At 40.9% G+C, this 13,397-nt stretch overlaps 1 protein-coding gene across 6 annotated transcripts in view; it reads right to left on the bottom strand.

The window, feature by feature from the left end:
• celsr1a (cadherin EGF LAG seven-pass G-type receptor 1a) overlaps positions 1 to 13,397 on the bottom strand; it is a 95,967-nt gene that overhangs the window by 42,139 nt on the left and 40,431 nt on the right. For all 6 annotated transcript variants that reach the window (XM_026146100.1, XM_026146097.1, XM_026146099.1 and 3 more), the window contains exons 3-6: positions 13,106 to 13,394; positions 8,858 to 9,080; positions 6,149 to 6,264; positions 4,703 to 4,791 (exon numbers count right to left, since the gene is read on the bottom strand). In XM_026146100.1, the coding sequence (XP_026001885.1) occupies positions 4,703 to 4,791; positions 6,149 to 6,264; positions 8,858 to 9,080; positions 13,106 to 13,394 (717 nt within the window). The remainder of the gene's footprint in view (positions 1 to 4,702; positions 4,792 to 6,148; positions 6,265 to 8,857; positions 9,081 to 13,105; positions 13,395 to 13,397) is intronic.

Here is a 13,397-nt window from a genome sequence, read left to right on the forward strand (position 1 = left end):
TGTGTGTGAGTTCACGCTGCACACCCAAATAAATCCTGAAACATCAACAAAGAGATGGATAGAAGCACGAAGACGAGGGTAAGAGTCTGTTTATTTTACAGCACAGACTGAGATATAAGTGTTTGGATCCACTCTTCTGGTGACTAAAAGCGAGACAAAGCAAAAATCTGCATTAATATATTTGCATTTGGTCTTTATTTACAGAGACTATTACCAGGAGCCTCCAATATTTTACCCTCTGAGACCTAATAAAATTTCGGTATGCATGTATTTTGAAAAAAGTTGGGATGCCGTGCAAAATGTAACTAAAAGTCAATTAAACTGACACAATATGGATTGGATGAGAGCATATGATGCTATAAACCTGTGTACACCTTTCACCACTGACGGTATACACCAATTATATAAGCTTCCAACTAAATAAATTAGGCACTAATGTACCCCCATACCACCAGAGATGCAGGGTTTTGAACTGAGCGCTGACAACAAGCAGGATGGTCCCTGTTCTCTGTATGTTTTGTTTTTGTTTTGTTTTGTTTTACTTTTCCAACGTTTTCTTACCCTTGTTTCAATGTTTTTGAGCTCCTTTGAGAATAATTTGACAATAATTGCTACGTACATATTGTTTAACAGATAACCAATTACTTAACTGAGCTGAAAAACAAGCAGAGTGAAAATCAACTTTGTTAAATTTAAGATTTGTACGTTTTCGATACCTTCATAACACAAAACCATTTTTTTTAAATATCAAAAAAAGCCTGTCAGTGGGGGTGAGTAACAGGTCTCTAATTAACTGAGAGGTTCAGTCCTGCAGAGGTGGAATGCAAAACAAACACACACACAGCATATTAAAAAACATTTCACACTACGCTGTGAAGCAATTTGCACTTATGTTCTGATGATTAAAACGCCGCCACACAAGCAACCTCGGTGAGTCCGAGGGAAGAACAGCAAAGGCAAAAGTAAGAGTGAACTTATGGTACTCGCTAAGCCTGTCTGGGAATGCTGTCTGCACACCCTAACTGCAATTATCACAGCCAATATTAGCCGGCACGATACTATGAGCATGTCTAACATCATGTGGGAAAAACACTATAATAAAAATACTGCAAACACACGGGCACGTCATGTCTGCAGACCTGGATTTAGGACCATGAGGATGGGCTACATGAAGGTTAATTATAGGTTATTTTTACATTGTTTTAGCTTTATATATGATATAAAATGTTACTAAGATTGTTGCTGTAAATTCCAACTTATTAATCATTTCCTTGGTTCCCTTGTGTAAATGTACTAACCAACAACATATTAATAATAATAATACATGAAATAGAGCCACAGGATTATTGGAGTACAGCATATGTGGGAAGTAGCAAACTTATATTTACTGTTAACACTCTGATAGTAACTAAAGAGGTACCTGTGGAGTTCATGAAATTAACTTTAAGGTTGTAGTTGCTGCGAGGTTGAGTGAAAACCTCCATGCAGGTGGCCTAGCAGACACACAATCACGATACAACTCATATCCTGCCCAGTGTCCTAAATTGCATCATTTCCTGCAACAAGAAGCATCACTTCCTGTAGTTAACACACATCAAAACCCAGGAGAAAACCTCCAGCTGCTCCAGGAATATCACTTCAACACACTTTTTATCTGTGTTTGCGTCTGTGCATCCTGTTTGAGTTTGCTAACACAGTTGGCTGTCCTTGAGTCTTTGCTCTATGGAATCTCAACAATGTCTTTATCCTTCCATTGGTATTGTGTGGCATTCTCTAATAGGGGTACACACATTAGCACACATTCAGAAACACGCACACTCTCGATTTGTCGGCCCCCCTCCCCCGGATTTAACCGCATGCACACCCAGCTTTCCAGTCAACTCTCATCACCGCAACAATTGCAAATCCATGTCTGTTGTCATGCCAACCCTCCCCCGACCTTTGACTTTCAGTTTTTATTAAAGGCACCCTAATTCTTCAGATGACAGCTACAGACACTTGAAAAAAGGGGGCAAACATAAAGTCGTACACAGCTTCACTCGCCTCATCGTTTGACCCAAAAACCATGGTGTGTGTGCATGTGTGTGTGTGTGAGGACTGCGTGAGCGTGCCGTTAAACAATACAATTAGATTGTATGTGGGGCCAACAACCCTGGATTAAGTTGCACCTCCTTGGGACAACTGCTAACTTGTTTAAAGCCAGTGATTAAAAATAAAGCAAGCCATTATCACGAGCTATTACAGGCTTGAGGGAGCTTTGACTTTACTTTGAGTGTGTTGTTTGTTTTCTTTCTATACAAGGAGAAATGTCAGTTTTGGGTTTAAAAAAAAGTTTGCTTTTAACTGGTTGCCCTGAAGATGGCGACCAATGCTATGACTACTTGCAGTCAGTTGCTGTTTGTGACTGAATGGGGTCGAGATGGCAATCGCATGCAATCTGTTTGAGATAAGATGACTGTGTTAAATCTGTTGTCATCTGCATACAATGAAATTCACATTATCTACTTCATTCAGAGTCCAACCAAAACCTCAGATACACATCATGAAACAGAAAATCCCTCTATTAACAGTGACCTAGTTGCTGCAGGATGGCAATTTAACTGCAAAAGGACATCGGCAACCTTGCTTTTATACGGGAATACAACCACAACACAACCTGTTGGTGCAGACTGACTCACACACTGCGTGTGTTTGAGACAAAGACAGAGAGATCCTATGTGAGGCTTCATCATGTTCCTACATACACATGTCAACAGGCCTAATCTATTGTGAGAACATTACTGCTTTCTGCCATATTCATTTCCACTAATCCCCCCGCCAGTGCTTGGAGGATTATATTACCATCAGTCAATCTGACTTCTGATCATTCAGCACATGAGGAAAAGCTGACCCGGTGTCAGCGCTGCAGTCGGCCTTGGGCTAATTTAACGGAATGTGTCGCCAGCTCTGAAAATCACTGGTCTGTATCAAGACTGACAGAAGCGAAACGCACACGCCCCCTCCTTCACACACACAAATAACGCTTGTGATACTGGGGCTACAAATGCGTGCGTTCGTGTGCTGCCTACTTGTACCTGCATGCTGGGGAATCGAAAAGGAAGCCTATAGGATCAGTAGAGTTAAATAAAAAAAACAAAACAAAAGCAAACTGCACAGAAAGGGAACAAAGCAGGAAATCTGTTCAGACATGGGAATTAATCTCTCGTTTCCAGGGTGGCGTTCTTACAAATACCTGACAACCCCATGGACAAACAAAACAAAGAAGTCTTCCATGTCAACAGACTGTATCCAGAAATAATACCTGTAGTAGCGATGAGCCTTGCAGCAGCACCGAAGCTGGTTTGAACCATTGTTTCTACAGCATCACTATTCTGTCAAGAAGTTGACAAAAAGGTCATACAACCTCAAACAATAGACGTACAGATGTAACCCAGAAGCTAACACATAAAGTGCGGCAGCCCGATTCATCAGCTTTGATGAATACGTCCCTGTCAAGGCAACCAAACATGCTCAGGGATCTATAGCTCGTGGACACAAGAAAGGCGAGCAACCTGTGAAATGTGAGAAGCTGTGCATTGTAGGCAAGTGTCAGGCCAAGAATCGGGGTACTCTCTTTAACAGGTTGCAAGACCCAGGTGCTGCAGTAATACGACGCCGAGTCAGTGATGCTACAGCTTGCGGCCTCACGTACATTTAGGGAAATCACGAAAGTAAAGAATGAAAAAGATGGAACAATATTTTTTGGATAGCACGAGCACACCTCTTAGCTTCCAAAGAGTAAAGGCAGCACATGCTGATCAGGACAGGATCCATTAGCATCGGGAAGATGGTGCATTAATGCTGTTTCAACTTTCATACACTGGGTTGATGAGTACTCTGTTTTGACAGCAAACGTTAAATGCAGTTATCAAACGTTCAATTTTACAGCAACCAAACACGACACAAAAGCTTGTTCATCCTCAGAAATAGAGCGTTCTCTTATTTCTCGTCTGGCTTAATATTATAAGAACAACGCCTGCAGGGTGGAAGTTTGTCAAGTAACACCAGGAACTGACTGCAATGTAAACCCTTTTAATATAATATTGCAGCTGAAGAGGATACTCAAGCTACACTGCGAAATAATCAAAGTCGGGTTTTTTTCTCATTTAGAAAACAGGACCATCGTGGGAACATTTTAGGAAATCACTTTGAGCTGTGAGTGAAACAAACTAATAATTCCCACGGATGTTGGTGATTAGGAATACCTCTAGACTGCGGCATTATGGAAATATGCTTGGGCTGCATATGGAGGTCATTCACGCTTAACTAAGACAGACATGCTACATTCACTTTAGTGGCCCAAAGGTGAACTTTAACACTTGAAGCCAGGCTATAATTCAGAATTTAGGACTGAAACACAGGGGAACAACCTAACTACACTTTTAGATAATCTCACAAATCACTGGTGAACATCAAAGAAATCCTCTTCACTCCCACAACACAATTCCTGAACTCACTAATCCTCAACCCTGGCTAAACACACTATCACCCCAGTATTATGGATCGCACACCAAAACAGGAAAAAAAAAATCAAATTCAAGCACAAACTCTTCTCTCCCAACTTTGAGCCAGGATCCTTTGTTTTAGTGGTGAGAATGGAAAAAGTTTTCTGGAAGAGGAGGGAAGAAAACACGGAAGCGACCTGACTGCTTGCATTTCTTACCTTGTTGTAGTAATGGAGCTGGACTGAGTGCCACTGACCGTCACTGACTCCACCCGGGACGTAGGGAGCCACTGTGGTCTTTGTCTCACCTGCATGAGAAACAAATTGTTATTAGTTAATTCTGCAACTTGATTTGTGCACATGACTACACGGGCATGCTACTTCTCGATTTGTACACAAGGGCTTAAAATAATCAAATCAAATTGTCAATCAGTGTCAAACTGCTTGCTAAAATTTGCAAAGCGGAGCTGCTTGCAAACATTAGCAGAAAAGGAAGGAGGAAACCCCCTGAGGATCTTTTATTTATACTAAGGCTGTACTCTCTTTCTTTTAAAGGTTAAAAAGTTTTACCTCGTTGTAACACGATACATGGATCACTTCAATTTTTAAAACATAAACCACTGGCTATTGATAAGTTACTAATAAACATTCACTGTGTCTTATCTTGACATGCACGCACACCACACAGATCATAAATCAACACGCATTAGTCTGCAGCATCAGTGATTCTCAGTGTGGAGACTGTAGTGCACAACGGCACCAGATTTGCAGAGGGTTTACCCTGTTTGTCAAGGGCAGGAGCAGCCGGGGCACACATCCCCTGCTCTGGGAAATCGGCAAACAGCGCGGCAACATTAAGGACTTGAGTGTGTGTGTGCGCGAGTCTTTGTATAGAAAGATAAGGAGCAAACACGATTAACTGATGTCCTACTTCGCCAATGAAAAGCACAGAAAGAAAATTACTGCGACTAATCCTGAGAGCTTCCCTCCTACTCCTCTCATTAAACTTGACTCATAATTCAAAACATTTAATTTGATGATTCATGCGTCGAACGTTTAGATATATGTCAGTTTTGAAGCAGGGCACAAGGACTTGGCTTCTCTCCCGAACAGGCTTCACCCAAAATAGTCATACTGAACTGGATTCCTCCCTGTGCGCGACCATGGGAAAGTAGACTCAGCTCGGAGAACATGTGTTTGATCTGCATTCAACAGTTACCAGTTGTAACAATGATGCTGGGTGTGTGAGCACACTTGAATGAGTTTAAATGCGCTAATGTTTGTACGAATTGATCTTTCAAAAATGTTTAAAACAAATAAGTTGCCACTGTCGTGCTGCTTATGGACCTTAGCCATCATGGATTTTGTGGTGGTGTTTTTTGGCCAGTTAGGTGTCACCATTAATCAGTCCTTTCAAAATAAAACACTCCTATCCTTTAAAGCATCATGTTTGACTCTACTATATTTGGATAATTTGTGTATGCACTAACGTGCATTTGTCAAAATAAAGTGGAGATAGATAAGAATTATGTACCTACGTCTCTGTAAAAGTCACTTTAGATAACGCGCACTTACGCCATATTAATCTGCTTATAATGCAGCCGAGAACTGATACGCATCAGTCGCACACACAAAAGCAGACGATCACGCATTATGGGGCCTAACCTCCAGAGAAGGTGAGCTGAATCTGTTCAGCGATGATCTCCAGGGCGATGAAGTCATGTTTCTCGTTGAACCTGCCGTTGTAGAGGAGCAGGGCGTTTCTTTCCCTGGTAGCAAACCTGAAAAAAATTTTTTTTGTAAAGATGATTAACTTTGATAAAAGGAACTTCATATATGTGTCATAGAAAGGGCTGCATGAATTACAGCTGTTTTTCTTTACGGGATGCTCGTGTTTCCCATCACATTTTTTAACGCCTCTCCAACTCAAACAGTGCAGGACTGAAAGGTCAAGAACCTTGCAGAAAGTTTTATGACGAAAAGAACCGAGGCGTTCTTGAGGAAAAGTCACTTGGAAAGGAAAGGAAGGATGTGTAAAGCACAGAGGAAACGGCGCTTCTGAAGTAGACGGTGCATGACTGTGTCTACATGTGAAAACGACACAAAAGACCTGGCAAATGAGCCAGCACCTACTTGTGTGTGTGTTCTACGGGGTTCAAAGTTCAGATGTGTGTGTGTTTGTCTGTGTGTTTGGAGTGTAAGGTGAGGGCAGTGGAGTCAGCCGGCAGATGCTAGTGAGCCCAGGAGGGCAGGAAGTCAGGATGGCTGAAGCCAAACACTGATAAGGGAATCTAGGAAACAAATCACACAGCCTTTCCTGTTTTCACCTCACTGGCAACCTTTCTCACCGTCACTCTGTCCACAGATTTACAAAATCATCTCACCTATTACTGGTAAAAATGAGTTAAAGTACTTCTTTTTGTAATATTTACAGTACACCTGTTTTTCCTCTGGCGGTTTCACTTTGTTTTAAAAAGTGTGAAAGGCACAAATCATAAATCTTCATGTTCAGATGTACTGTGTGAATTATACCTTGGTTGTTCCTGAATGTGCATCTCTATGTACGTATTCAAGGAGGTGAGACACAATGGAAAAGTGCATGCATGTCTCAGCACGTCCCAGCTGGCACACTTAAGTTTGCTGACTTCCACTGTGTTTAAATTGCTGCTTATGACACGCACAAATGCTCACAGGGTGCTGAATTTTAAATAGTGACACTAAATTCTGAAACCATTCGGAAAAATGTCTTTTTCCATAGTTATTCTCAGCTGCAGTCATTAGCATGTCTAAGTAACTAGCTATTATCAGGGATTTAGCTGAAGTCATATTCGTTTATCATGTATATAATCATTGTGCATCTATTGGCTTTACAGCTGCTCTGATCAGAGTTAGCTGGAAGCAACAAAAAGTATGGCAAGCGTAAAACTGTGATACTTTGCTAACATTAACGCGATTAGCTATCAAGCTAAAGCTGCTAAAATTTTCTCTTTGCTTTTTTAGTGAAATCATCACTAGGGTTTTTATTTTTATTTGGAATGATCATTTATATTAATTAAAATAATGTGTTTCCACACATTAGGCTACCTGTTAATGAATGCCAGAGCTGTTTGGGGTAAACACTGCGTGCATTGGGATTCAATACTTCATTATACACAGGGTGTCATTTTTTGATTTATTTTTTTTTATTCCCACAATATGATCCCATTTGTTTTAACTTCATCATCCCATCATTTTACTACTGCTGTTTAAGAGTGGAAACTACCACTTACTAAGTAAAGGAGAAATTAAAGGCAAAGGCATGAACTTGCTGAACTGCAGGTATACACTGGGGTTGCTGTCTGTGGCATCCTACATTTACCAAGAACTGCTAAGAAGGGCATCTCTGAGTAATGACTATTTTTGTGAATCTACTACAGTGGAATATTTATTAATTCTGACAGCATTTATTGCTGTTGTATTTTGAAGTTGTTTCAGTGTAAATACTGAAGTTAAATTGGCCATGTAGTGATAGATGGAAGGGGAGTTTAATTGTGGGATGTTAAATAATGTGTACTGTAGCATTTTACTGTGAGTGTCAGAAAAGGAAAACATGAGGCTAATTGAATGTATTCATTTTATATATCCAGGGCTGCACATAAGTGGTCCGCAGGTGCGCATTCGCTGTCAAAATAAAAAACGCGCACCAGATAAGAAGTTGCAACGCGTGTTTGCGTACGTCAGATTTTCTGGAGGAGGACAGACATTTGTTTAGAACTATTAAAGATGTCAAAGAAGTAAGCTCCTTTAAGCAATTACTTTGGTGTTTCTCCACCTCCAAAGAAATGTCAGAAGGAGTCCGAACCGCAAAAGAAGCGTGCATTCTCGGAAAAGTGGTTGCAGGAGGTGAGCTGGCTTCAAACAAATGATGAACGCATAGAGATGTGGTGCAGAATATGCCGTGAAAATCCCACTCTAGCGGACAACTCCTTATGTGGTTTGCGTTTTCAAATTTTATATATATAAATAAATTTGATTTCATAGAAATCACCAGCTTAAGTAAAGAAAACGTCCTTCCCTCCCACACTGATCTGATATTTTTGGACCATTTTTGGTGCTAAAAGGTTAAACAAACTTTTCTGCGCACATGGCAAACCCTTTGTTTGTTTGTTTTTTCATAAAGGTGTGGCTTTTTAGGCTTCCTCTTATCATGAGATCTCTTTGTGCAGCACTAGAGCGTGAGACTGAAGGTAAAAGTGTGTTTTATATGCCAGATGTGAGAGTTGGCAACCATGCTCCCATAATAAACTGTATGTGTGCCATATAAGAACAGTAATCTTGACAGTTGTAATGGTGATTAGTAAGCAAAGAGGTAGACACAAAAGATACCAAACTTACATGAAGGAGACGGTGAAGTGGAACCTTTGCCGCAGGCCTCTGAAGGTGATGAAGGACTGTCCAGGAAAGCTGCGGGTGGTCATCTCACAGTAGGGCTTCTCATACTCCCCGGGTGGACACTCGCACATGAAACCACCTGCAAGCCTGTTGATGCACGTACCACCATTCTTGCACACACCTGGTACACAGCGGTCTGATGATGCATTAATCTCACAGTGCTCGCCTGCAAGAAAAAGAGGGACCAAGTTACACAGAGCTGTTCTGCATCTTTTTTACTGTGAGAAACATTTTGCTGTTAATTGATATGGCCTGTGTTTCTCAGCTGCAGCACTACCAGGGGCGGAGCTAATGGGGGTTCTGGGATGGCACTGGCCCCAACACTATGTTGACATTTTAATGATATCATGGATGCAAATTGTTGACTTCCTCAGTGCATTACTATGAAATGCATAACTAAAAATTAAATAATATATTATGAAAGCTCTTGTGTCAGCAACAGATGCAAAATGAAAAATTTTGAACTAAAGCTTGCATGAGATTTTTTTTTTAATTTCCCATTCTTGCTGGTGCTTGGTCCACCCCCAAATGCAATATAGCAATGATAATAAATGTCATCTGATTGTCTCATCAATTTGTTATCATTATGTTATCTTTTATGCGAAGCGTACCTTCCACAGTTGACTGAAATACAGACCTCACTCAGCCTTAAGGAATCCAGTTGTTTAAACAAGATGCCTTTGATTATCAGCAAAGCACATTTATTCAACTAACATGCACACGTTAAACGTGGCATTAACTTTCTGTTGTTAAAGTCCCTCCAAAAACATCAGTTCAAGAAAGGCACGCCTCCCTCCAAACAGTTAATAACACTGACAAAACCTTGTTTACTGGTCTTTTCTGAGAAGCACACTTCTTAGCCAGAAGGTAATTTGGCCATGTTTGGAGAGAAGAGAGAGTTTGGAAAAAGAGTCACGGTGGAGGGACAAAGACTGCAAAAAGAAAGCAAGCTGACAGGGATAAGACTGCTGGCTTTCCTTCACTAAGCTCAGTGCATGGCTAAACTTATATTTAACTGCACTTTTAAACTTGTAAACCGAACAACGATCAGATAACAGCTGATCAGTTAAATACCTCTTAGAGTGATTCAAGGTTAGGAACAAAAGAAATCCACTTTTGGATGAGTGCATTCCTGTTTGTTTTTACCATCCTGATAATAAACCTTAGGTTAAGTCACTTTGGCAACATTTTCTGATATGCCCGCAACTAAAGGCATAATACCCCTGCAATTAAACAGAATTTTGATATAATTTATTTATTTAGCAAAGGTAGGCACACTTAAGGCTACTTAAAGGTAGGTACACTAGAAACTACCTTTGGTTTTTACAGAAAACAAAAAAATAACTATACTAAATTTACTAAATTTAAGTACTTTATTAGCAGTGTGTGATTTCATGTTAATTTTGCAGAAAAGCAAACAATAATTCCCCATCTTACATCATAAATACGCTGTGGTTTTTGGGGTACGGGGCATGTTATGGAGTGGATTAATCTTGCCTTTTTTACATCTTTATTGTTTTACTTCTTGGCTAGCAGTATCAGCGAACATGTTAAACCTGTAGCCTCAACCCTTTTCATCCATCTGTGGCTGCTTTGCTTGGCTTCCTGTTCGGAGCTGCTTAAGGCCTGGTCAAACTTACTTGACTACCCATTGGTCATGAGGTTATCGCTACCCTCATACACTTCTCCTTCACATGCTAACTGCTTAACTGAAGCTGCATGGTGGTATCAAATACATGATATATTACATTATCTAATTTAATTTCGCAACAGGTCCGGGAAGGGAAAATTCCTCTAAATGACCATGTGGTTTTAGCTTTTCCAAAATCAGCCAACTGGCCCCAGCTTCCTGGCTCTGCTCATTTAAAATTCCTACGTAAATACGCCAGCAGGCCTCTTTCCGACTGTAATGATATTTGTGATAGGTGCCACCGCGTCCCATTCTGCGTTTTGTGTCAATCTGATGTCTAGACAAGCTCTACTCTTCCAGGGCACACACAGACCCCCAAAACTGCACAGCTTGGAACCAGGTAATGGCCCTTCTCTCCTCAGCATAATCCTTTTTTCCTAGGGGGAATTATAAGGATCTGTTTCCCTGTAATGCAGGAAACCTGAAGAGGACAAAACAGGCCTTCCCCTTGTCATCAGCCCCATAATAGTCCCTGATGGCCCTTGAGTATCAGGAGTTGAACTGTGACCTTCAAAGAGGGGACACCGAGATGTAGGTAAAGGAAATATGATGGGTGGGTGGAGAAGATGGACATGGGCACAAGGAGGAGAAGGCGAGAAGCAGTATGAGTGACAAAGTCAGATATAATCAGGTAATTACTTGAGATAAGATGGAGGATGAGAAAGAGAGGGGAGGCAGAGCGTCGGGAGACACAGAGGGGTGGGAAGCAGGAGGCTGTCAGAGCCCGTTTAGGCTCTATTAGGGAGAGAAGAGTGGAGACAGTCAGGTATCAGATGTACAAGGGGGAAGTATGGGAGGAAGATCACTGATATTCGGAAATATTTTGCAAAGTGCTTGAATGTGAATGATGAAAGGTTCCGAACTTTCCCATAGCTCATCGACTAACTGAGTAATGAGTTACTTTAACACTTGCAAAACACTTGTAATCTCAGTATTTGGAATATTTAGCTCTGCACTGTTTACGTCCATGTTTGAAGTTAGCAGGCAGCTTGCTGTGTTTTGCTAGTATACTGCTAAACGTCTCATAATTAAGATCCTGCAGTGGTTACTTTGTTTTTAGCAAACAGAGCTTAACGTTTACCTGAAGTAGTTTTTCCTTTTATTTTAGACCTCTTGTGGGAAATGTGCAGCTGTTCGTTTGATATGCTCGATTATTTTTAGACTTCACGATTCAGTTTTTCATGCTTTGTACCACTTTCAAAGAAATATAAAACGTTAGGAAATTCTCTTCTGAAACTGACTTCATGCAATCCAGCAGGATACACTACTCTAGCACTCTTTTTGCAGGATTACCCAGATCATTAGTAGGATGACTTCTCATTCAGACTGATTCAGAATGAAGCAGGAGCCAGACTCCTTACACGAACATGCTAATTTGACCATATTACCCCAGTGCTGAAGTCACTTCTCTGGCTCCCAGTTCAATACAGAATAACCTTTCAAATCCTTCTACTGGTTCATAAACTCAATGATCTGATCCCCCACTACACTGTGGACTTTCTCAGTGTCTATAATCCAGCGCAACCTCTCAGGCCATCAAGTGTGTTGATGGTGCTTTCAGTTACTGCGGTGTTATTCTTTGGAACAAGCTGCCCTCTGACCTGAAGTCAATTACACTTGTGTCTTAATTCAGAAGAACACTTAAACCTTTTAGTCTCACATTTCTTTTACATTTCACTGTATGTGCGCATTTTAGCTTATATTTAGATCTTTGTAAAGTTATTCAGTGTTTACGGCACGGAGTTTATGTGTAAATAAATACGCTACATAAATAAAACTGTTAAAAAGTTACAGGTTAGAAAAACAAAATAAAGATGAGCATAAACACGCTGAGATGCTCTGCAGTGCCAAGATGGATTACAGAGATTAGTTATAATTCTCTGGATTTGTCCCTACAAGTCATTCCTTTTTTAATTATAACTTTCCCATTGTTAATAGAAAAATATTGATAGGAGCAGCTTTGAATTGTACTGATCTGTTGAGTCTTGGTGTGTGACTCACTGATATATGAGGATTAACAGGCAATTTGTTTACTTGCCAGTACTCTTTACTCGTCAAAAGAAATTAAAGCTACTGTGGTTTTGGAAAACAGGTGAAATGTTATTTCAGATGAAGCTGGTCTGACTGGTGTAGTGAGGATTGTGTACACCCCTTTCCAGCAATACATTTCGTGTACTGTATGCATGTGTGGAAGCAGGTGGCTTTACCTGCGGTACTACAAAGCATGTCCTTTCTGTACTGGGGTCAACCTCAAGCTACAACAATGGGCTGTGAGACCTTTTACAACCCGTCTGTGCGGTTTAGCAGCTTTGCACAGGTTATTTAAACTGTTATCACAAACAAAATGAGCTCTTACACATGCTTATAATAGACTTTTCATATGGTATTGTTGTATATGTGTAATCGGGGATACACAACATAGTTTAGGTAAAAAAGGCAAGCTGATTGACAGCTTTGAATCACTCAATACCTTCTTCTTTGTTTATTTCTTTTTAACTCACCTGTGAAGTCCTCCAGGCACTCGCAGGTATAACCGCCCTCTCTGCTCCGACACCTCCCGTTGTTCTTGCAGGGCCCTGAATAGCAGAGGTCGATCTCGGTCTCACAGTATTCTCCGGTGAAACCGACCGGGCAGCGGCAGCGCAGCCCGTTGATGGGGTGGATAGGTCGAAACAGAACCGTGTCAGAGGCGATGAAGGGAGGGGAGCTGTCAAACTTCAGCACTGATACACACTTCATATAGTTCTCGCAGGGCTCCCGTAGGCAGATGTTATCATCAAACGGCAACACCTG

This window comes from Astatotilapia calliptera, chromosome 17 (genome assembly GCF_900246225.1).
Source record: "Astatotilapia calliptera chromosome 17, fAstCal1.2, whole genome shotgun sequence".
Taxonomy (NCBI): domain Eukaryota; kingdom Metazoa; phylum Chordata; class Actinopteri; order Cichliformes; family Cichlidae; genus Astatotilapia; species Astatotilapia calliptera.